This window comes from Colobus angolensis, unplaced genomic scaffold (assembly GCF_000951035.1).
Source record: "Colobus angolensis palliatus isolate OR3802 unplaced genomic scaffold, Cang.pa_1.0 Scaffold73, whole genome shotgun sequence".
In the NCBI taxonomy this organism is placed as follows: domain Eukaryota; kingdom Metazoa; phylum Chordata; class Mammalia; order Primates; family Cercopithecidae; genus Colobus; species Colobus angolensis.
Window position 1 is genome coordinate 6831366 of NW_012121043.1, and position 25574 is coordinate 6856939.

At 35.6% G+C, this 25574-nt stretch overlaps 1 protein-coding gene across 3 annotated transcripts in view; it reads left to right on the top strand.

The window, feature by feature from the left end:
• EPHA3 (EPH receptor A3) overlaps positions 1 to 25574 on the top strand; it is a 364805-nt gene that overhangs the window by 327685 nt on the left and 11546 nt on the right. For all 3 annotated transcript variants that reach the window (XM_011927599.1, XM_011927601.1, XM_011927600.1), the window contains exons 14-15: positions 9481 to 9630; positions 10414 to 10607. In XM_011927599.1, the coding sequence (XP_011782989.1) occupies positions 9481 to 9630; positions 10414 to 10607 (344 nt within the window). The remainder of the gene's footprint in view (positions 1 to 9480; positions 9631 to 10413; positions 10608 to 25574) is intronic.

Genomic DNA, 25574 nt, shown 5'->3' on the forward strand with positions numbered 1-25574 from the left:
ACCCTTCACCTTGTTGTCTGCAGTGAATGAATTTTAGTCCCTGACAATAGATAGATGCTAAATCTTTTAGCCAAATAATTTATCTCTATAGTTCCACTTTTAACCTGAGAAGCTAATATTTCTCTCCAGGTTAAATACTCAATTACTTGGGTTTACTCAGATAAACTCTCCAAAGTCCTTTGTCACTCTAAGTATGACCTGACAAAGCTCAAAAACAGGAAATATGAACTATAACCAGCAAGCCTTTCCTAAATCGGCAGGCAGAGATTTGTACATATAATTAGAGAAACATTTGGTAGCTATGTGATATTACGCCTCAATATCCAGAGATTTCAACAATTATACTCCTTTTCTTTAGAAATCAGAACTTGAAGCCCCCTAACCCATTTCAGTGAAGCTCCTGAAAAATTCAGGCTTTTAGCCACATGTCTCGTTGAACTGTCTAAATTCATTGAGCTTAGGGAACTGAATTGCAGAATCTTTCAAGAAGAGGCTTACTGTGTGATTCCTCATCTAACTGCTGTTTCTAGGCAAAGTGGACAAGGTTTTAGACTCTCAACTAATCCTGCAGTGGAGTTTGACAATTATGTAATGCATTTGTCCAGAGAATCCCTAGCATCTTTACCTGTAGCACTTTATTCATCTCCTTTAACTTTTCTGTAGAATTCTAGAGACATAAATCAAGGTGACACCATGTGGATATGCAATTCAGTCCAAAGTTAGTCTTTCTTTAAGAGTCCAAAATAATTAACACTGAAAATGTCATCATCCTTGATATTTGTGTAGGTTTAAGATAGAAAGTTGAAAGAGCTATGGTTCATAAGTCAGTAAAGCTGTTAAGCGATAAGATAAAACTGAACGTAAAGTCAAATTTTATATAGTCCATGACCTTGTTTTTGAATGACAAGACAGCTGTGCAGAGAGGTTAAGAAACTTGACTAAAATTAAATAGGAGGGTCAAAACTGAGCCCAGAAACCAAGACTCCTGATTATTATTAAGCTTAGGAACCCAAATGGAGCAAATGACTAAACTTACCCTGTCCCTTCAGTTACTTAGGTATACATAGATGAGAAGTCAGAACGTGGAGGAACTGGCTGAAGGTTTGGTATTGGAGATATAAGGAGCAAACATTAACTTCTCATTCTGTTAAGTTTGAATTGGAGGTCTTTCTGAAATTGAGGTTTTAGATACACTCCATATGCTGTGATTCTGGGCTTGCTCCAAGCAATTGGAAGCTTTTCTGAAATACATAAATATATCTTGGGAACTTACATGTGGATATAGAGACCAGTAAAAGTAAATGCCTCATTTTGAATGTTTAAATATGGTCAAAAAGCACATCTTCATAAATAATTTTCATAGTAACTAGCTGTGCTTTTATAATATTCTGAGTGCCTAATGTGGCACATCCTTCTAAAGCATCTACATTTTTAAAATGTCCTTCACATACATAAGCTGGGAAAGCAATTTCTAAACCAGAAAAAAATAATACTCATGCAATATGAGCTTGAATTTGTTGAGGTGGGAGGTGAAAAGGAAAGAGAAATTTTTGTGGTCACAATCAAGAACAGAAATATGCATAAGCTCTGTGATGAATTACTTGTAGGAAACTTAGACTCCTATATATTCAATTTATTTTAGTTTGGTAGACTCAGAACTACAGCTCCTCAGCTTAAATGCAGCAAGTCTTATTGTAAAGTGTGACTCAATTAAAATTTATTGCCCCAGCTTCTTCTTTTAACTATATTTCAGAACCAAATTGGGCCCTCAAGGACTCTTATTCAGTGTCTCTCTATGCCAATAACGTTTATGTTTTTGTAGCTGTAGACAGTGTTTGCTCTTGGAGCAAGCACTTGTGTCTTACTAAAATGCTTGCTTACTGATACTTCCATTTAATAAAAAAATTGATGCTTAATTTATAAAGTGACTTTAAGCTTTACTAGCAAAACTTAAATTAACAGGAAGTTATCCTAAAAAAGAAAAAGAAAAGGAAGGAAGATAGGAAAAAAGAAGAAAGGAGAAAATAAAATAAAACAAAAAATCCAGAAGGGATATTATTATACCATCAAAATCCAAGTATTAGAAGATTGGCTCTGGTGAACTTGACCCCTGCTCTTCTATTAGTAAAGGTATAGCCTATGACAGGGCTATACAATATCCCTAGAAAGTTGATTTCACTTAGTATATATAAAATCCCAGATAATTTGTAGACCTCATGTGGTTTCCTTTGCCTTGCTGATTGTACAACATTTAAAGCAGTAGTTCTCAAATAGGGATGATTTTGTTCCCCAGAAGATACTTGGTATCGTCTTGAGGCATTTTTGGCTGTCACAACTGGGGAGATGCTAACGTAATCTAGACGACAGCAGTAGAAGTGCTGCTGGATATCCTACAATGCACAGGACAGCCGTCACAGCAAAGGATGATCTGGGGTGAAAGGTCAACAGTGCCCTTCTAAAGAAACCTTGCCCTACAAGCTTCCCGTCATGTGCAAATAATGAGAGTGGGGATCAAATGTTTGTCTCAGGTACTTTCTATTTCTTCCTGTTCATACTGGACTGCAAGTTGCATGGGACAATATAGACTACATTACCATTTGCGATCAAATGTGCAACAGACTAGCCATCTGTTACCAGGCCTCCTAGAATGTGGAACTTCAAGCTATCACAAACATAATGCAACAAATCATAAGTCTTGTGTGCCTGTTACAATTTTATTTTCATTTGGTTTCAATTAAACACTTGAAATTACTTACCATCCTCCACCCTAGGCTCTAAATTTAAAACATAGCCACTTTAGTTTTGATGTTCTATTTTCATCTTATGAAGACATCATGGAGTAAAATCATACATAAATGTATACCTCTAGAAGACAAATATATCAGATATTTTAGTCAGTATATAAGTCTTACCCTTGTGTAATTTTTTAAATGTTTTCACAGTTTACTTAGCCTCATTCTACAAAGGGGTAATGTCCATGTGTGTAAACTAAAATTATTCTTTAATTAATTGTAGCTTTAGGTTGGTAAAGTACCTACAACATTAATATTGAAGGAGTCGATGTAGAATGTGTATTGTTTATGGAGTCAAATGCAAATCTTTATAGCATTCTACAAACTCTAAAACATACAATCCATACAACATCTTGTGACGTATTTTCTTTTTTTTTTTTTTTTTTTTTTTTTTTTTTTGAGACGGAGTCTCGCTCTGTCGCCCGGACTGGAGTGCAGTGGCCGGATCTCAGCTCACTGCAAGCTCCGCCTCCCGAGTTTACGCCATTCTCCTGCCTCAGCCTCCGGAGTAGCTGGGATTACCATTCTCCTGCCTCAGCCTCCGGAGTAGCTGGGATTACAGGCGCCCGCCACCTCGCCCGGCTAGTTTTTTTTTTTTTTTTTTGTATGTTTTAGTAGAGACGGGGTTTCACCGTGTTAGCCAGGATGGTCTCGATCTCCTGACCTCGTGATCCACCCATCTCGGCCTCCCAAAGTGCTGGGATTACAGGCTTGAGCCACCGCGCCCGGCCTTACATATTTTCATAATTCTACAGATACTCTAAAAACGTTGATGCTCAGTGAATCTTATATTAACTATCATTGTGGAGTTTCTCAAATGTATTGATGTAACAACACTATTAAGTAGTAGCATAAGAAAAAAGAGGACATTAGAAAGCAGTAAGATTTAATAAAATAAGCTATTATGTTTCTATTGGCTCATTCACATTCACATGTATTATGAAAAACTAGACTAAACTCATTATCAACTGAAAATGAACTACATATTTAAAATGCTCAAAATGATCAGAAATCTTTAGTAAAATCTACTTTGCTAAGTCCACAAAGTTATAAATCGTATTCTCGCTTGACCGAATAGCATGCTTTTTTGCAAGCAATAAAGTGTTGTAAACAGCAGAGGTCGAAAATAAGACATATTTTAAACTGGAGGAATGCAATGGTGAAGGGGGCAGGTGGTTATTCCTCTGGACATCCCAGATCAGCCAGGATAGTAAAGCAGTAGAAGGAGGGATCACAGAAGATGGAGTGACCAACTCTTGCTGGAAGACTCTCAAATGTTCACCCAAAGAGTTTACGTTTGACCAAGATGTTCAGATAAGAACTTTACCAGGTACAGAAAGCAGAAAAAAAAAAAAAACCAACCCTCCCAAGAAGAAAGACCATGTCTTTGGGAAGATAGCATATACACAGGGGGAATTCAGTGAAGATCACTGAGCATCTATTGAATGCCTAAACTGCACATTTGCCAAGATAACACCTAAAAAAGAAAATTGCTCTCTGTAGTGAATGTGTATTGTTTATGGAGAGCACAGGTTCATGTGAGTTAATACTCTTTATCTTCAGCTTTGTAATCTATTCAGTTTTTCATAAGCTTAATGATTTCAAATTATAGTTTGGGTTTACTATTTTTATTTGTTGCAGTTGATATGACAGGCACTACTACTACTACTTTTACTAGTGTTGAACACAAAGAGTTTGAAACTACAATGAAGAATTTAAAGAGTTTATGAGAATGTATGCATCTACCTGTTCTTAAATTCCGTAATCATTTTGCTGGTTTGAAATTTCACCTGTAGTTTGATTTTTTTTTACTTCAAATTAAATGTGTACCATGTTGGTTTATTATTCTTTCATTTTTAAAGCCAGAGCAACTTGATGTTATTTGCTTGCCATAGAATAAGAGAAGTTTTAACACTTTCTTTTTATCTGATTTAGTATTAATTGCTAAATTTGAATTGCTTTGTAGCTAACAGTGAGCTTTTCCTAGTAGTGTCATTTAATACATTTGTTACATCAACAGTAAATATATCATTTAGAGGGAACTGAAAGGAAGGAACAGGCATAACATTTATTGAACACGCTATTAAGGAGCAGACACTTTTTTAGTTGCTTTATATATATGATAAATTCATGACAGATGACAAAATTTTCTAAATAATAATATATAATTCTCAATCATCTTTATTCTCTTCCTGATTCCCTCAATGATGGATGGTGTCATTTGCAATATGGTTAGCTGGAAAAGAGATGAGGATCTTGAATCTGTGATTATTTCATTATTGGAGTTAAACTAATCAGTCTAATAAGCTACGTATTAGCAGATAATGAAAATTCTCTAATGAGAAGACCAAATGTTTCATGAATATTGAATAAATTCTGAGCTAAATAGCTAACTGTTGGCCAGGTGCGATGGCTCACACCTGTAACCCCAGCACTTTGGTAGGTGGAGGTGTGTGGATCACTTGAGGCCAGGAGTTAGAGACCAGCCTGGCCAACATGGCAGAACCTTGTCTCTACTAAAAGTACAAAATTTAGCCAGGCTTGGTGGTGCACACCTCTAATCCCAGCCACTAAGGAGGCTGAGGCACAAGAATTGCTTGAGTCTGAGAGGGGGAGGTTGCAGTGAGCTGAGAGAATGCACGGCACCACTGCACTCCAGACCTAACTGTCTTTGAACTTCAGCAGTAACAATGGGCAAGGAAACAACACTCATTCACGTTTTCTTCTAAATAAAGAGTTTGAATTAGTCCCAGCTCTTGTTTTAGAATGAACTGATTGGATGTCATATATAAAAATATATAAGAGTTTTACATTAAAAATAAAAATAAATATGTTTACTTCTAAGTATATAAGCTCAATTAACAGTGACCTGGGATGGAATCTGGACAGCGAGGAAAAGAACTGTACACCAATTGATCAATAGCAGTATCTGGATAAATTAAGGAAATATTTAAAGCACTGCACCCTGGTTTCATTGTTGAACTGATTGAATGCCACTTACTTTTTGTGTGTTTGTAATAACATGTCCAAACTCAAATGAAAAATAAATTAGATTGCCCCACTTCCTCGTGCTTTCCTATAAGGGCAGCAACTGAACCCTTGATATAGTTAAGAGACAGAAAGGAAAAGGAAAGTGTAAATCGAAAACCTGAATGACACAAGTAAAAAGACCATACCTACATTTCCAAAGCTAGCAAATCTTGTAGCAAGAGGCCTTTGTCATTTCACAGGTATCTGCTGCACAATGTGGCCATGATACTTTTCCAAGGTGCCACAGTGAGCTAAGAGCCAGAATATTTTGTTAAAAATTAGTGCAAAGTTAAAGATAGTGTATAGGTCACCTGATCAGCAAGTATGCTACATTGAAAGGTTTAAAGTTGTCTTTCTAACAATAATGTGTGTGTGTGTGTGTGTTTGTGTGTGTGTGCAGGCTACAACAATTACAAAACACAACCGGAAGAGCAGAATTGAAAATTTAAGTTTTTCTTATTAAGATAATTTACTATACATTTTTCCAAACATATATCCCTTTTGTGTAAGTTTTAAACATTTTAATAAGATTTACACAAGTGTAAGCAAATAGACCATATCTAGTTGGAAAATATTCTGGAAATAATTTGGTTGAATCTATAACCATGTACTGCATTAGAGAACATACTGTACAAGTCCCAGGCAAGTTAAGAGATTCAGGTGAGTGAAGCTTTCCTTGAAGATATGATCATGTGACACAGCAGAAACCTCTCCAACGTTATTGTGTCTATATTTAGAACAGCGCAAAAGAGGATTCTCCTTCCAAGTTTAAACAGAAACATGGCTCTGTTCTTCCTAAAAAAGATCACCTTTCAGTGTATCGCTATTTTAAGAAATTCTGTTAATCTCAACGCTCTTCTCTCTGGAAAATGGTGAAGAAACACTTAAAATGAAACAACTCTTCTGTGTTTCTTTTTAACCCTGATTGAATTAAACCAAATAAATATACTTCTCTTTCATGACTGTCAGCAACCTGTTGGTTTTTTTTTTTTCTTATGACTCTATTTTAGTTTCAACTAGAGACCTCGGTAAGGCAACAAATATCTGGGCCTAATATTTTCTAAATAGGTACAAAGTTTTCAGCATAGAAAAGGCCTTTTTTTCCTTTTTTTTCCCCCCTCTTTTTAGTGCCATTTAAGTACACTTTACACTTTCAGTATTACTGAAAGTATACTGAAACGATCCTTTCAGTATAAGTATACCTATACACTTTCAGTAATACTCAAAGTATCCTTTCAGTAATACTGAAAACATACTTATATGCTTTCAGTAATTTGGTTCTGGAAAAAGAGAAGTAGCAAAGGCGGTTAGGAAAATAACAAGTGTCTATAACAAGATAAGATATTTAATTGATGTTTTTAGGATGCTGTATCCCCCTTGTCCTATGAATACAGCTTTGTTTGACTTTTGTTAATTCTCTGAGTTCTTAAGAAGGAGAAAGTAGGCCCAATGATTCCATTTGGTATCCTGAGTAGATTTTGTTCAATGCTACATGTATAAGTCCGCTTTTGTCAATATCAGGGGGTAGTATTTGAAATTGTGAATTATGAAAACATAAATTTGGTCTAGGCATATGTAGATGAGTGCTTTGGGGGTTTTAGTGCACTTCACACACTGTAGTTTATCTCCCTAACTTCCAAGGCTGTCTTTTCTCTGGCTCTGGTCTCTCGAATTTGTTTTGTTTTACTTCATCAACAGAAACTGTCGACTATTCTTCACCTGATAACTTCTTAGGAAAGTTGTGTTCACTATGTGTCTTTGCATGCTTATTCTTCCTGCTGTTGGTGCTTTTCCCTTTCCTCAGTTCTCTACACTGTCTCATGCATTCTTCATGACTGTGTAAGCTCTACCTTTTCAAAGAGCTTCTGGCAGTAGTCTCCCTGAGCAGCTCACTTGTGCCAAAACAGCAAGGAGAAGTGCTCAGTTTTACTGAGTTAGTTCCAATCTTAGCACTCTCCTAGCCAGGATAAAGTTTCCCAAGTGCATCTGTGATTAAATAAAAATTGGACATTTTAGCTTCCTCTTCCATTATATTTCTTCACACCGGAAACTGTTTTTCTAGAACATAGAGTTTTCTCCTCTGTGCTTTGATTTATGCCATTTGCTCAGAATATGAGAGTATTGAGCTAACATTTATTGAGTCCTTACTATGTCCAAGGAAGAAACCTAAAGATTTTACTGCAATTTGTCGTTTCGTCCCACAACAATGCTATGAACCAGGACTATTACATTCTCAGTAACAGATGAGGACATTCCGGCATAACAAGGCTTAGAAACTTGTCTCCTAAACTGCTAATCCATTTGTGTAAAGCACTATATTGCCCCCTAGAGCATCACTTCAAATCCAGTGGCATGCTATGAGGCCCAGTAGATATCGGTCATATTTTGATGAACATGGCTTAAGATTTTGATGATGTGAGTTCTTTGAAATATCCATCCCTTTTTTCTTATATCACATATTGTACTCATATTTCAAGTGACTTCACTTGAAATTGAGGTCACTTAATTCATAAGTGACCTCCTCAGTTTCTCTAGTGAGAATCTTGGCTCCATGTTCCACATCCACAGTGGCTTTTACTACTGTCTTACTAATCAGGGTAAGGTCCATGGACCAGAATCACATGGAGTTTGTTTGAAATGCAGACACTGACTACACACTCAACCTCCTGAATCAAAATTTTCATTTTACTGGGAGTAAGCTGTATATAATTTATATGAATTATAAAGTTTGAAAAGCAGTGTGCTAGATACCTATTTCATTCTGTATTTAGTTTTTCGCAGTAACTCATTATTACTCCTGTTTGCCTGACACTTTCCAAACAAAAGAGCCAATATGTTATTTATAATTGTTTCACCCAAAATAACTAGCATAATACTTCCTATATGGTTGACAATCCGTACATCTTTATTAAATGTATTTATTGAACTAAGAACAAATTCCGTAGACATTACACTTTTATATCTCCCATAACTCATAAAAGCAATATTATTCTCCTCTAAATTATACATTCTGGTAATGTAATTATTATGTCTAATTTATATGGTGCTTGCCTACTATCCAGAAGACACTTCAATGATTAATGATGAAATGAAACATGCAGTAAATTAATCAAGATGATTATTATATTGAAGAGAATTTTTAAAAATATTTTATTTTTAGTTTATTTAGGTAACAAACACCTGTAAGTACTTACGTGCTAGGGAGCGGTCTAAGTTCTTTACAAATATGGACTTACTCACATACTGAACTTCGATTGCTTGGTCAAGCATAAATCTGGGTTAAATCAATGAAGGTTGATTTGTGATACCTCTTTTAATTCTAATACATGTCATATCACATCTACTTCAGGTTGTTTTGTTGCAGATGATCAATTTACATGCCATAGTTGATATAAAATGTCAATATTTAAGCAATTTTCTTTTTTATGTATAATTTCAAAATCCTTCCAAATTATTTGGAAGTAAAATTTGCTGTAAATAGTATGCTACTTCTGGTTGGTATTAAAATAGAATAACATCAGAATGTTTAACAGGAATGCATATTCCATTTCAGAACAGAAATACTATGAGAAATTCTGTCAGGTTTCAGACTATGTTATGTATATTATGCATGTTCTATGCATTGCTCATTTATGTAGACATGATTTTATATTCAAAGGGAGGGAAGATCCCAATCAGGTGGACATCACCAGAAGCTATAGCCTACCGCAAGTTCACGTCAGCCAGCGATGTGTGGAGTTATGGGATTGTTCTCTGGGAGGTGATGTCTTATGGAGAGAGACCATACTGGGAGATGTCCAATCAGGATGTAAGTATTTGTGGTCTGTGAGTTATGAGTTCAGATGAAAAGATCAAGCTGTGCAAGGAAGTGGAATATAATGAAACCGGGTGGTTCCTGGTTTGTATCATTGAAATAAAATATTTAGCAGCAATGAAACTGTTTCCAAGTCTCGCAAGGATATTAACGATTCTTACAGATTTACATATTTCCTAAGCAAGGGTTTAGAAAAAAGACGAAAGAAACATTTGTAGTGAAAATGTAATGAAATAAGTGACCTATAAGATAACCTCTAGATTCTAATACACATTGAAGTTTGATAGTCACTGCTTTATACCATTGAAAAGTACTAATGAACTAATAGTTACTTAATTTTATGGCACTTAGGATTTTACAAAAAAAAATTACTATGATTTGAAAGGGACCATTTGACCTGCGGTATAACTAAAACCTGTATACTAATTTTGTCCATATTCATTCATATATGTTTTTCATAGAGAACTATATAACTAAATAATAATTTCTTTATAACACCAAATTTCCTCTATCATTTAACATTTCTTTTTATTTTAACCTGCAAAGGATCTTTATATACTCTCCTTTCCTACATTTATGTTCTTTCAGTCTTCCTTTATATAATATTTTAGGCATACATAATTTCTTATTTATTTGATCAGTTATTATCCTTTTAGGCAACTGAAAATGAGAAGTTTTCCCATTTACCTTTAAAATAACCATATTTGTGAGCCCTGTCCATGAAAACGTAAAGTAAGTGACACTTCCTGGTTCCTGAAAACTTTGCTTCTCACACAGGTAATTAAAGCTGTAGATGAGGGCTATCGACTGCCACCCCCCATGGACTGCCCAGCTGCCTTGTATCAGCTGATGCTGGACTGCTGGCAGAAAGACAGGAACAACAGACCGAAGTTTGAGCAGATTGTTAGCATTCTGGACAAGCTTATTCGGAATCCCGGCAGCCTGAAGATCATCACCAGTGCGGCAGCAAGGTGACACATTCAATTTGGTATCATGCGTTCACTCTGAAATTTGTGTTTGCTGTCTCCAAGATGTTTTTAGCCCACCCCACAAATGCATTATTTGAAACTTGTATTCCACAATATTAGAGAGATGTATTTCTCCTTTCTTGTTTAATATTTAGAACTAATTCTCGTGCTCCTTAATAGGAATGATGAAATTCTGAGATATGTTTTAACATGTATCTTGACTCTACCTTCAGGCTTGTTTAAGTCTTTGGGAAATAGGAATACTGGTGGGGTGCAGTGGCTCATGCCTGTAATCCAAGCACTTTGATGGATCACTTGAGGTCAGGAGTTCGAGACCAGCCTGGCAACATAATGAAATGCTGTTCCTACTAAAACCACAAAAATTAGCCTGGTGTGGTGGCGGGGACCTGTAATCCTAGCTACTTGGGAGGCTGAGGCTGGAGAATCTGTGAACCTGGAAGGCAGAGGTTGCAGTGAGCTGATATCAATGCCACTGCTCTCCAGCCTAGTCAACAGAGTGAGACTCTGTCTCTAAATAAATAAAATAAATAAATATACTGATCACATACTTCTTTTCACCCTTCATGACTAAAGTATTCCTGATTCATCTTGCATTTGAAATAATGAAAAAGAAATCATCCAAAATATTGCACTGACTAGCAACATGCAAGTTTTCCTCAATTAATTAAACAAATGTTTGTTTAATCCATATTGCATACCAATTACTTTGCTAGACACCATTGAATATAAAACTAAGAGTAAGATAAAGCCAGTGCCCCTGGACAACACCACAAATGTTAATACTCTACAGCTATAATGCAATCCTGGATGCACAAAGTCTAGTTAATTTTATGCATATTCCTCTAGGTTAAGAACCACTGAGTTCTCTCAGTGTTTAGAAGAATGTAAATTAAAGTGTATCTACAAAGTACAGTGGAAGAAAGAAGGAAGAATAGATGAATTTTGTCAGAGGCCATATAAGAAGAAAATAAATATTAATGTATTTGGTGCCTCTCAGAGTAATTAAAGGCAAAGATATCTTGTTTAATAATTTTGATTCTCATTGCACGCATATGAAGAAAAGTTCTTTTACATTTTGATAATGCATTATCCTACAGGCTTTTAATTTTTCTTTCTGATTTGTCACATAAGTTAGTACATATTTTATACTTTTAAAACATTCCTCTTGACAACTAGAGAGAAGCATTTCAGACCTACTTGGGACCTCTAGCGATATGCCTACTCAATGGCTTGGACTTGTGAGTTCGATGATATCTTGATTGGTACAATGGAGTTTTATCAGTAATGATGACTTATGGGTTATTCTACCTTCTTTGCATAACCAGTTGCTTCTCAATATTGATTCTCAATTGTGCCAGTTTTAGGTCTCAATAATACTATCCTGCCCTGTTGTTTCCATTGCTACAAAGCTTACTGACTAAAGCTGGCATTCAATGCATGGGAAATTCCTTGGTTTTTGCCTGAAGTTATCTGTTTCAAGATCAAGCAGGGCGTGTGTGTGTGTGTGTGTGTGAGTGAATATGTAAGTACATTACAAGTTTGATTAACCATGCCTCGGTATCATATTTTTGTTAAAAAATCAATCATATTTAATACTATATTTTAAGATGTCGAAAATCAATGTCCCTGAAATTCACAGGGAATAAAACAGCAAAATTTTAACATAAAAACTTTTTTTATCCATTCTCCTGTCAGTGGATACCTATGTTGATTCCATATCTTGGCTATTATGAATAATGCTGCAATGAACATGGGAATATAGATATCTCTTTGAAATACTGACTTCATTTCCTTTGGCGATATACCCAGAGTGGGATTGTTGGATCATATGGTGATTCTATTTTTAGTTTTTTGTGGAACCTTCATACTTTTTTTCCGTATGGCTGTCCCAATTTACATTTCCTTACTTGCCAATGTTCCCTTTCTCCACATCTTCACTAACAGTTGTTATCTTTGGACTTTTTGATAATAGCCATCCTAACAAGTGTGAGGTGATAGATCATTGTGATTTTGATTTTCATTTCTCTAATGATTAGCAATGTTGACCACCTTTACATAAACCTGTTGGCCATTTGTCTTCCTCAGAAAAAAATGTCAATTCAGGTCCTTTGCCCATTTTTAATAGGGGTATTATTATTTTTGCTATCAAGTTATATGAGTTCCTTATATATATTGGAGATTAGCCATCTATGAGATATATTGATTGTAAACATTTTCTCTTCTTCTGTGAATTGCCTTTCATTTTCTTGTTTTCTTTACTGTGCAGAAAATTTTTAGTTTGATATGATCCTCCCTGTTTAATTTGGCTTTGGTTCCTATGATTTTGGTGTCATCTCTACAAAACTGTTGCTAAGACCAGTGTCACAGAGCTTTCTTCCTGTGTTTGCTTCTAGAAGCTTTACAGTATTAGGTCTTCAGTTTACCCATTTTGTGTTGATTATATTGAGTGCACATTATGCAGTTTCTACATAGTAGTTGAAAAAGTTAAGTAGGAGAATCATAAACAAGATCTTAATATCAGTATATAAGAATCATAGATTATTTATTGAAAATAACACTTAAGAAACACTAAGACTGAATCTAGTAGTAAGTTCTTAAATAAAACTACCCATAACTTATTCCATAAGGATAAATCTCTATCCCAAACTTCATAGAGACTGTGTAGACTCTTAGAAATTCACCTGACAGTTTAACAACTAACAAGATGACAAAGCTGTCCTTCCCTCGGCCATGTGGTCCTCATTTTGTACTCTGAAGCCATTTATTTTGATCTTTACAGCATAGATAGTAATCACAGGGAAAAAAAAGGCTTTACCTATCATAAAAACATTCAAACCATTTTCAAAGCGAACTCATGTAATGTAATGTAATGTAGGGATATCTAATACCAGTTTCATAGAGAAAAGTAGTCTTACTATCAGATCATAATATGGGAGGCTATGTCCTAGCATCCAAATTTTAACATACTTTCATAATTCACTTTTCCACTCTTATTGAAATGTATCAAATACTTTTTCCTTATATATTTTTCTTTAATACATGAACAAATTTGATGTATTTTGTCATAAAACATAAATTTAGAAAAAAAATCAGTATTTTCTATGAAAAGACAACCATCTTAATGTACAGCATATAAACATTTGGGCAATTACATTTATATTTTTACTTATTACCATCAAAATGTGCAATGGGTTAGATTTTGTCATAATGCATTTATTATTGACAACCTCACACTACTATATGCAACTATGTCGAGAATGTTTTTTCTCTTTAGAAAATTTGCTTTCCTCCTTTTGACAATGATTATTTCATCCTTTTCATAACTGATTAAAATGGCCCACTTCTTTAATTTTTAGTGATGTCCCTGCCAAATGCTTTATTGAGAAAATAAGCCATTAGATGGGAACTTCCCACAGCAAAACAGAAATGTATTGGCACCTGCACCTACCCATATTGTCCTTCTTTCCTCTAATTATGAAAGGAAGTGTCCCTCTATTTGTCAGAGGCTAATCCTCTACTCTCCCTCTCTCCCTGTCTCCCTCTCTCTCTTCTACATATCCAGGCTCTTTCTTTGTGTAGGATCATTGCCACAAACATATGTTCTATTATATTCTTTCTCGCTATCTTATTCTTATCACCAGGAAAACCTATTACACATACAACTATCCAGGTATATCCCAAGAATCTCCAGGAAAAGAGAATGGAGTTTGGATATTTTATAAAAACTTCAGGTGATTTTTCTCTCATCTGGAAAATTTAGGCGATATTGCTTGTCAATATTACCCCTGCTGGCCCCACATCTCTGCCAGCTACTTCCCTACTTCTCTAACAGTCTTCACAGCCAAACTTCTCAAATAATGGACTCACAGACATACAGTCAATATTCTGAAAATTTATCAATTTTCTCCCCCTAGCCTGATCCTTCCACTGCTTAATTAACTGCATATACCAGCAGCTACCCGTTCACCTAACCAGGAATTGGAGCAACTCTTGGTACCTCTTTCTTGCCCTCCGCACTGTGATCATCTGGATCAATGAGATCTATCTCTACCCCTTTTCACTGAAAACATTTTCCTCATGGCTGTTTCATCTTCTGACCTGGACCACTGCAATAGACTCCTAACTTGTCCCCTGCTTTGACTGCTGTCAAACTCCAAACATTTTTTTGCACAGCCTCCAGAATCTTCTTATCAAAACATATATGATATAGTTTCAGTCACTTGTTTATAATCAATATTGAATTCATGTTACACTTACAAAAAAATCTAGTCTCCTTTTGATTGTTTAATAAGCCCTGCTGGCTGAGTGGAGTGTCTCTAAACTGCAACACCAGCTACACAGGAGACTGAGGCTGGAAGACAACTTGTGGCTAGGAGTTGGAGACCAGTCTGGGTGTCTCCAACACCAGACTGGTCTCCAGACTGGGTGAAAGACCCCCGTCTCTACATTTTTTTTTTTTTTAAATGGGCCAGGCATAGTGGTGTTTGCCAATGATCCTAGCTAGGCCAGGCATAGTGGTGTTTGCCAATGATCCTAGCTACTCAGGAGGCTGTAGCAGAAGGATTGCTTAAGCCCAGGAGTTTGAGGTTACAGTGAGCAGTGATAACAACACTGCACTCAGCCTGGGTGACAGAGGAAGACGCTGCCTCTTGAAAAAATGTATCAATTAATTAAAAAGAAAACTTTGAAAAGTCTTGCTTCTCCAGTGTTATGTATTTCATTCAAGTAAATTTTATTCAACAACTATTTTTATATAATACAATGAGATGACTATAGTCAATCATACCTTAATTGTGTGTTTTAAAATAAATAGTGTTTTCTGCCCCTCTTTATTATATACCAGCCTCCCATGTGCAAGGGATAGACTCTGAAGAAAAACTAAGAGGAAAAATATGATCCCTGCCCTCCTGAAGCTTACATGATAGAAGATGCACAGTAAGCAACAGACAAGTACAGACCAGAGGAAGGAAATCAGTAAATGGCCATGATGGACAATAAGGAGTAGCTGGGAAAGAGTCTGAGGAGTTGATGTTTGAGACCTGCAGGAAGGGAATGAGCCAGCTGTGTAAGCTCCCCTCGCCATAAAGAATATTCTTGGCACAGGATTAAAAAAAATGCAAAAGTCTTGAGATGAGAAAGGGTTTGGAGAGTTCTAGGAAGTGGCAGAGAATAATGTGACTGAAGGGAGTCTGTCATGAACCTAAGAAGGTAAACAGAAGCCAGAGCACTTGAGGCTACACAGGCCATGGTGAGGACTTTGAAATATTTTTCAAATGCAGGAGGAATTCATTAGGCATTTGGACCAGAGAAGTAAGATGATTTGATTTATATGGCTGCTTTGTAGAAGGAGGAGCAAAAGTTATGAGGAGGTGGGGGTCATTTTAACCTTTCGACTTGTGCCACCTTCACCTAAACAATACTCTAACCTCAGTGGTCACTTCTAGTTCCTTCAGAAAGCAAAAGCATTTCAGAAGATTGTAGCACATGCTGTTTGCCTTGTCTCAGATTCTCCTTTGCACCTTTCTTTCTTAAGGAAGCAACTTACACATCATGTATGTATTGAGTCATTCTGTGGCAGCACCAGAGAAATAAAGTTTAACATCATTATTCTTTTACAGAGCACCATATTCTCGTTCTTCATCAGTATTTTAATTCTGTTTTCTGTGTTTGCGTGTGTGTGTTCTTTTAACTCCATTTTAATTCTTTTAAATCCATTTTCTCAATAAACTCTAAGCCCTGTGAGAGCACACACCATGCTTCGCTTGTATTACCAGTGCAGATTGATAATGTGTACTCAATAAATATCTCCTAAATACCTAATAAATATTTGCTGACATCATTAGTAAATTTCCATTTCAAAAGATGCAATTTGTAGAAAAAATTCCAGTGTTTTTCTGTTCTTCGAACAGATTTTTTTATAGATATTGATCATATGGTAAAAGCCTAAAGCTGTTCTCCTAAGCAAAATTCTACATGTGTACCTTTCTGTCAACTCAACTCCAGAAATACACTCCTAAAAATATAATAGGAGACTTCAAAACTGAATTCGTGGCTGGTACAAAGCACTCAAGTTTCTGAATGATGTAGTTACTAAGATCAGTGCATAGAACTGTGTTTATATGTACCCTGTAGTGTCCTTTAAGAAAAACAACATCATTCTGATAGAAATGATGTTTCTTCAGTTTTTCTGGATTTAGTAAGTTTTATGGTCAAATTTTAACTTTTTCTTGGTGGCTAAGTACCTTTTGAAACTACTTGTTTGAATTTAAAAACGTTGTTGCATATACTGCAATAGAAGTCTTTTTATAATGCATCATTTCACTTTTCAGCCTTCATTAGAGTTGACGATTTATAGCAGTATCATTCTCAAAGAATCTTCCACTGAGAGTGTCTCTTTGAATATAATCATTGGAAGTGGGGAAGGTGGAAAAGCTGATGGTCAGGGTGGGCCAGATCAAACAATTATTTAGATGCTGCAAAGGATGATGATAACGGAAGGAAAGTTATATTAAACTTTGTGTTATGTTTGTTTCCTAGTCATTGATTAATTTTTCTAAAAGTAGAGTAAATCAGAGGAGATGTGAGGGTTTTAAGTTTTGATTGTACATCAGTACAAGGCTACAGATGTTTATTCAACAATAACCTTATGAGACACTATGTTAGGTCCTGTGATGATTATACAGATAACAGACATAGCTTCTACCCTCAACAGCTTAAATGTGGAAGAAAAAAGAATATTCAGAAAACTGTAATACCCCGCAGAAAATGTAATTATTAGAGCAAAAATAAATGGAGTTCGGGAACCCTGAGGGGAGGTGAGTTTACTTTTATATTTGGAGTTTTCTGGCATTTGTATGTAAAAGGGACTTTCGGATAGTGGTTGAAATTTCTATAGGCAGGTGACAGGAAAACAGGCTGGGGAACACTACAGAAAAGGGAAGACACACAAATGGGTGGGATACTTCCAAATCACATCGCATAATACAGTTTTGCTAGACTATAGGATAAAAAAAGGAAATTATGGGGAAAAAACCTGATAGACCAGGGATCTTCAGCCCCTGTGCCATGGACTGATACCAGGCTGTGGACTGTTAGGAACCAAGTGGCAAAGCAGAAGGCGAATGGCGGGCTGGCGAGCCTTACCGCCTGAGCTCTACCTCCTGTCAGATCAGCAGAGGCATTAGATTCTCACAGGAGTGCAAACCCTCTTGTGAACTGCACACGTGAGGAATCTAGGTTGTGCACTCCTTATGATAATCTAATGCCTGGTGATCTGAGGCAGAATGGTTTCATGCTGAAAGCATCCCCCACCACACCCGCATTCGTGGAAAAATTGTCTTCCGTGAAACTGGCCTCTGGTGCCAAACAGGTTGGGGACCACTGCGATAGATGATTCGCCAGGTCATGGAAGAGTAAATGCCATTTCTAGACATTTGGGCTTTTATCCATAAGGAAAGGGGAGACATTGAAGTTACTTAAGTGATAGGTTGCACTGTGTGTAGGGAATAGTTCTTTGGCAGCTACTTCTGGAAAGGTCTGGAGGTGACGGGATTCATATGAAAGAATTAGGATTTCAATAGTCTGAGAAAAGGACCTGCTATGGTAGAGCAGCGAAAATAGACAGTGTGTGAATTCAAAATGTTTTATTAAAGTGAGTTCTATAGGACATAGTGACTGAGATGCACAGAGTGACAGAGAAGGTATCAGAGAATTCTTCCACGTTCTGAATGTAGAGCCTTTGAGATCAGCCTTCTCATTGACAGTGGTAAGAAGAACAGAAGGAAGAACAGGTCTGCCATGCAGATAAGCATTCTTGGAAATAGTCAAGAAACTAATTTAAATGTTTGAATGCCTCCTGTTTCCATTGTATGTAACCAGGTGTAGTGGCAGCCAATCCAGATTTTAGGCACCTTATAAGGGGCCTGTGGAGCCAATCAGTGACAGGAAATGGCAATACAAGAAGGAAAACAAATACGAAACATTCATTAATATCTCAGAATGTGAACTCACTACATTGACTTCCAACAAGAGAGAAAGAAAATTCCCTTTATTTTGAGCTTTGGAGAGCAGTACGAGTTATATCGCAGAAGAATGTGAAACGGTGGGTAGAAAAGAGGAACAATCAGGGTGATAGGATGAGGTTCGACTACTGCAGAAAACCACAGTGCAAGCCGCTTCCAAAAAGTGGATACACATTGTGTTAGCAAAAGCTGAAAAAGGGAAAGAAAAACAAAAACTGAGGGAAAAGACTTCCAGTTAAAAAGTAGAAGGATTTATAATTCATTGAGTATATACTCAGTAATGGGATTGCTGGGTCAAATGGTATTTCTGGTTCTATATCCTTAAGGAATCGCCACACTGTCTTCCACAGTGCTTGAGCTAATTTGCACTCCCACCAACAGTGTAAAAGCATTCTTTTTTTTTTTTTCTTTTTTTTTTTTTTTATTATACTTTAAGTTCTAGGGTACATGTGCATAACGTGCAGGTTTGTTACATATGTATACTTGTGCAATGTTGGTGTGCTGCACCCATCAACTCGTCAGCACCCATCAATTCATCATTTATATCAGGTATAACTCCCCAATGCAATCCCTCCCCCCTCCCCCCTCCCCATGATAAGCCCAGTGTGTGATGTTCCCCTTCCCGAGTCCAAGTGATCTCATTGTTCAGTTCCCACCTATGAGTGAGAACATGCGGTGTTTGGTTTTCTCTTCTTGTGATAGTTTGCTAAGAATGATGGTTTCCAGCTGCATCCATGTCCCTACAAAGGACGCAAACTCATCCTTTTTTATGGCTGCATAGTATTCCATGGTGTATATGTGCCACATTTTCTTAATCCAGTCTGTCACTGATGGACATTTGGGTTGATTCCAAGTCTTTGCTATTGTGAATAGTGCCGCAATAAACATACGTGTGCATGTGTCTTATTTCTCTACATCTTCGCTGGCATCTGTTATTTCTAGACTTTTTAATGATCGCCATTCTAACTGGCATGCACACGTATGTTTACTGCAGCACTATTTACAATAGCAAAAACTTGGAACCAACCCAAATGCCCATCAATGATAGAATAAATAAAGGAAATGTGGCACATATGCACCATGGAATACTATGCAGTCTTACAAAATGAGTTCATGTCTCTTGCAGGGGCAAGGATGAAGCAGGAGACCGTCATTCTCAGCAAACTAACACGGGAACAGAAAACCAAACACTGCATGTTCTCACTCATAAGTGGGAGCTGAACAATGAGAACACATGGACACAGGGAGGTGAACATCACACGCCAGGGCCTATCAGATGGTGAGGGGCAAGGGAAGGGATAACATTAGGACAAATACCTAAAGCATGTGGAGCTTAAAACCTAGACGATGGGTTGATAGGTGCAGCAAACCACCATGTCATATGTGTACCTGTGTAACCTGCAGGTTCAGCACATGTGTCCCAGAACTTAAAAAAAAAAAGAAGAAGAAGAACATTGAGGTATTAAGAGAACTATTTTGAATTTTGGAATAATATATATGGCATTGTGAGAGACCTAATAAAATTGGATAACGAAAAAGACAAGGCAAAAAAAGAAGAAGATGTGCATAAAAGAATGAAAAAAGAGCTCTCCTCTCTTTTTTTAAGAATCAAAAAAACTTTCTTCTTTCTTCTCTTTCTCCCTTTCTCTCTTTCCTCTCTTTCTTTCTTTCTTTTCTTTCTCTTCCTTTCTTTCTTTCTTTCCTTCCTTTCTCTCTCTCTCTCTTTCTCTCTTTCTTTCTTTCTTTTTGTTTTCTCTCTCTCTCTCTCTCTCTTTCTTTTCTGTTTTTTGTTTCTTGTTTTTGTTTTTTTTTTGACAGTTTCACTCTTGTCGCCCAGGCTGGCATGCAATGGTGCGACCCTCGCCTCCCGGATTCAGGCGATTTTCCTGCCTCAGCCTCCCGAGTATCTGGAATTATAGGCACTCCCCACCTTGCCTGACTAATGTTTGTATTCTTAGTAGAGATGGGGTTTCACCATGTTGACCAGGCTGGTCTTGAACTCCTGACCTCAGGTGATCCACCTGCCTTGGCCTTTCAAATTGCTGAGATTACAGGCATGAACCACCATGCCCAGTCCAAAGGAATGTTGCTTAAAGATGTTCTTGATAGAAAATACCACTATGAAAATAAATAGAAAATAGTCTTAAAATAAAAAATATTCTTTAACTTCCCAACACATTATTTTGTACATATAAGAGAAATACACATTTATTTTTTAAAAACATATTTTGAAAGATTATTTTTATAATATAACTTCTAGATTTAAATAAATTTATTCATTTATTTTTATAAATGAAGCTAAATTAAAAGTTAAGACTAATAACAGAAAAATAAGAATGAGTTTCCACTCAAGTAGTAAGATACCCTTTTTATTTTTTAAAATACAAGATTTTTATTATTGACCGTATTAATTTTGAAGAGATGTGTGTGTGTGTGCATATGTGTGTAAAATGAAATGGAGAAATAACTTCTTAAGTTCACAGAATTTCCACTAGCCAGGCTATTGAATTCTTCTATACTATTGTAAATTGATAAAATTCAAATTCTTGACACAAAAAAAAGTAGATAATACATTCAATATATTTAGAACAAGGTTTTAAATGGAAGGCAACAAAATTCATGACACAAAGACTTAAGCAATATATTTAATAATATTTAGAACAAGGTTCTGCATACCCAATTATATTTAGTTAATTTAATTGAAATGCTTTTAAATATATTGTTTCATTGCATTGATCACTAACTTTGAAGGGATTTATTTTTATTAACTTGCAGCATAGAGAGGAGTAAAAATAAACAGTACTCATATTTTTCCCAGTTAATAAAATAAACAAGTATTAGTAAAAAGTTTCTGATCTCTAAGAGTACATAATAGAATTCTTTTTGAGAATAACTGCTGTTTTGACAAATACCATATCCTTCAAGATAAATCTAACAACCAAAAAACAATCTGCCTTTATTCCTCAAAATGACTTTGACCTCAAATTCTGAAACTGACAGGGTGACTTTCCTCAGTGAACAAATATGATACAGAACTTTTTAGAGGGAAACAAATATGCCGAATACCCAAGTGATCTCTCTCTCTCTCTTTTTTAATCTTAAAATCAAAGCAGCTAATTTTACCACAGGGAGGAATTAAACCAGATGTAACAGCTATAACTTCAAAGATTTTTGTCCTTAAGGCCTAGAGATAATTAAAATAAACACAATGACTTTCTTTCTCCTTAACGTGTCATTTATGTACTAGGTTCCTGTTGGGAACTGTATATAGTCAAAATTATTTTTAGTTACAGATGACAAATTAAATTCATTTTATCGTATCTGGATTTTTAATTTTAGTGATAAAGATCAAGGTCATCAGAAATCAACATTAAAATAAATTGACAAATATAAGATCTTCCCCCTGAAATACAATGGGGAAACATTTGAAATTTTTATAAAAGGTATAACATGTACTGAAAAACATATATTACTATTCTCAAATAATAAATTCAGATATAATTATTAGTATTTTGGCTTTAAAAAGTTACTTTTTAGGTTTAATATATTTTCTGAAACTATTCACAACAAATAAAAAATAACTATAATGTTACGGTACGCATCTTGAATATTATTACCTCCTTCAATTCATAATAGTCGTATACTTATTCAAGAAATGTGTATTAGTTATTATTTTGATATTTGAGGAGTGAATCTCATTATAAATCAAAAGGAGTCTATTAAGTCAGAAATGGATAACTAGTGAGTCAGAATTCTAAGATAGCATTGAAATAAGATTATTATCTGAAGATATTCCTGGGATTGGCAGTTGTTTGTTGAGATTTTTCCCCAGTATCTGGTGCTAATTTTTACGCACCTATTTACAGCTAAAATAGGAGTTGATGGGAAGAAAATATATGTGTACCTCTCTAATGCAACAGTATGAAAACCCATAAAAGAATAATTCACAAATCTTAATAGAAGGAGGGAGAAAGAAAGGGAAGAAAGTTATTTCTCACTTCCCCTGAGCAAACATGTAATTTCCATGATTTCTTTTTAATGACTGCGGTCTGCAGCCAGTAGGTACTGATTTATGAAAAGCTGTAAAAGATCAGGTGGAGCTCTGTAGGACATCGTTTACAGCTGCATGGATTGAAACCTATCTAATTTGTCTAGTAAAAGTGTGAGCTCACAGTGCACATCACCAAGCCTATAAATTTCCCCTTCAGACCCAATGTCTGGGGCTGGGTCTGAAAAAACGCCAATGCCTGCAGCTGCTCAAAGGCCCAGATTCCCTTGGTGCGCATGAAGAGACATCACAGGCTCTTCACAGTGAGAGACAAATTCCTATCCATTGATAAACTCTCCAGATGTCCTCTCTGAGGAGGAAAGGAACCAATTTTTATTTGAAATCCCCAGAGAAATCCTGGAAGTGGAAAAATGATACTTTGCAGGGCTGGTTATTCTGAGGTCACTGGCATTAAAATTAGGTCATTTTTTTTTTGTCTTGGATGTACTTTGATCCAAGTCATAAGCAGACAAACTCAGTTGGGGTCACTAATCCTTAATCCACACGTTCTGTTCTATTTCAATTTGTTTATACTAATTTTCTCTAAACTCTTGTTGAGTCTGGCTAAAGTGTTGAGTGTAAAAGTACAAACTATTTTGAACTGAGAAGAAAGAATTCTGCATTTTGCTATTAGGCACACTTCATAAATATTCTGAATAAATGTCCTGGGGCTTGATTCTTCATACCCACAAACCCATAAATAAAAAAGTATTACTATTCATGGGACTAAAACTTGACACAAGGTTCTGTGCTCCAGCTACTGTAGACAGAGAAACTGTGGTGCGCGCGCGCGCATGCCTGTAGATAGTTGAATGTCTCATCTCATTCTAGGTTTCACATCATTTTTCTTATAAAATCTTCTCACACCTGATTTAATGCTATTCTTATCAATTTTTTAGTGGTTCAGTGACTTATCCAACGAGTCTAATGTAATATCTAATGCTTGCTAGTGACAGAGGCTATTTCATTCATGATAGCTGTGTGAAAAAACACAAGAATATTGTGTACATTTTGACACCTGGATTGTGTATCTGTAATTCCTGAAGTTCTTAGGTAAACAACAAAAATACAAAATTTTCAATTATAAAAATAAGCGATTTTTCTTTCTCAGATGAATAATTTAAAAAATCATAGAAAGTTGTTTGCATATATGTTTCAGAAGAAAGTAACATGAAATATTATATTTATATTTTATAGTTTTCCAGATATTGCTAAAAAATTAATGTTTATATAATAATGCCTAATCTTTTTTTAGATAATCTCTGAGAGTTAGTAAAACTAAACTGTATCACAGAAATAGAAATTATATAGAAATTATACAGAAGCTGAAGCTTTTCCAATGAAAGAAAGTTTATAATTATACAATTTTCAATGTATAATTTGAACTTGTGAAATAGAAGGGATTGAAGTAATTGAGTTCAGTCTAATGGACAGAAGGTTGAAGAATCCTTCATTTTCAACTGCCCTCCACTACACAAATGACCATCACAGGGAGGGGACTATTAATCTATGTTTTCTACAGAGTATGAAAATAGAGTCAGAACCAATGTTGCAAAATTTTTTTCTGAAACTCAGGGTTAAAACTACACTAAAATGTGACCATTTTTATCAAATACATTTAATGCATCCCTGTAAAAACCCAGATAGTGAATTCACAGACTTCTCATATGTTCCAAGTAATAACATGTAGGTGTAGGGCAGTATCTAAAATTGTCTGGGCTCACATCAACTTTACACTTGAGCAGGCCTTTTGTACTTAAGGGAGTAAGTTGAAGAATATCACCAAAAGTGGTAGAAACTTCTCAATCAAAAGACCTATTTAGGTGTGAGCAGAGCTGGCACAGATTTTCTTCACAGATTTTCTCATTTAGAACAGGAGCTTTTACCACATAGCCTAGATGGTAATCAATGATTGCTACTCATATGTAAAACATAATACGGTGTTATTTCATGTATGTTGTTCATTTTGCTATTATTCCATGCTATTTCTAAAGATATTGAAATTAGCCCCTTAGAGACCTAAATTTATTTCTAAAATAAGGATAAATGCATATCGATATATTATTTGATTTGGCATCTTCTCACCACAAATTCTAAACTTTGAATTTAAGCACTTCAAATGATGGATTTCACTTACACAAATCTTTCATTTCAAGTACATAAGAAAATTATGAAGTTGTAGTTTTAATATTCATAACTTTGGAGATTTTTAATGAAAGATTCTGAATAACTGAAATGCCAAAAAGTCAAAATATACCCTCTTAATTATTCAATAAAGATTAAGCTATGATATGTACAGTTTTAATATTAATACTATATTTTATTACAATAATGAAAAAAATCACAGACAGCAGAATAGCACTTCTGTTTTCAAGCATTTGCTGTGGAATGATTGTCAAGTTGTAAAAGTTATTGACTATTCTAATGAAGCCCCTAATAATGGCTACTTTCCAGGATTGTTATACTATTATGTGCATAATATTATATATGACTAAATTTCTAGTTACTTAAAATGGTGGTTAACAAGATCATTGCATCCCCAGCATTATATATAAACTGATATTTACTCTGCTATTTTCTTTTTGAAGTTTTCAGAAGTTTAACCGTTTCACCAAAAGTGTTACCTTATGTAAGAATAATGAACAGCTAACAGATAGTGCTTATTATGTGCCAGCACTGTTCTAAGTGCTACCTACATATGCTCATTGAATCTTCATTGTTGTGAAATCGATATCCTCACCATCTTCTCCATTTTACAGATGAAGAAACAGAGAAGAAACTCACCAAGGTCACACAAATAGTATGTGGTATACCTGGGATTCAACCCAGGCCTTATGGTTCCAGTATCTGTGTACTAAACTTCAGGGCATGTAAACATCG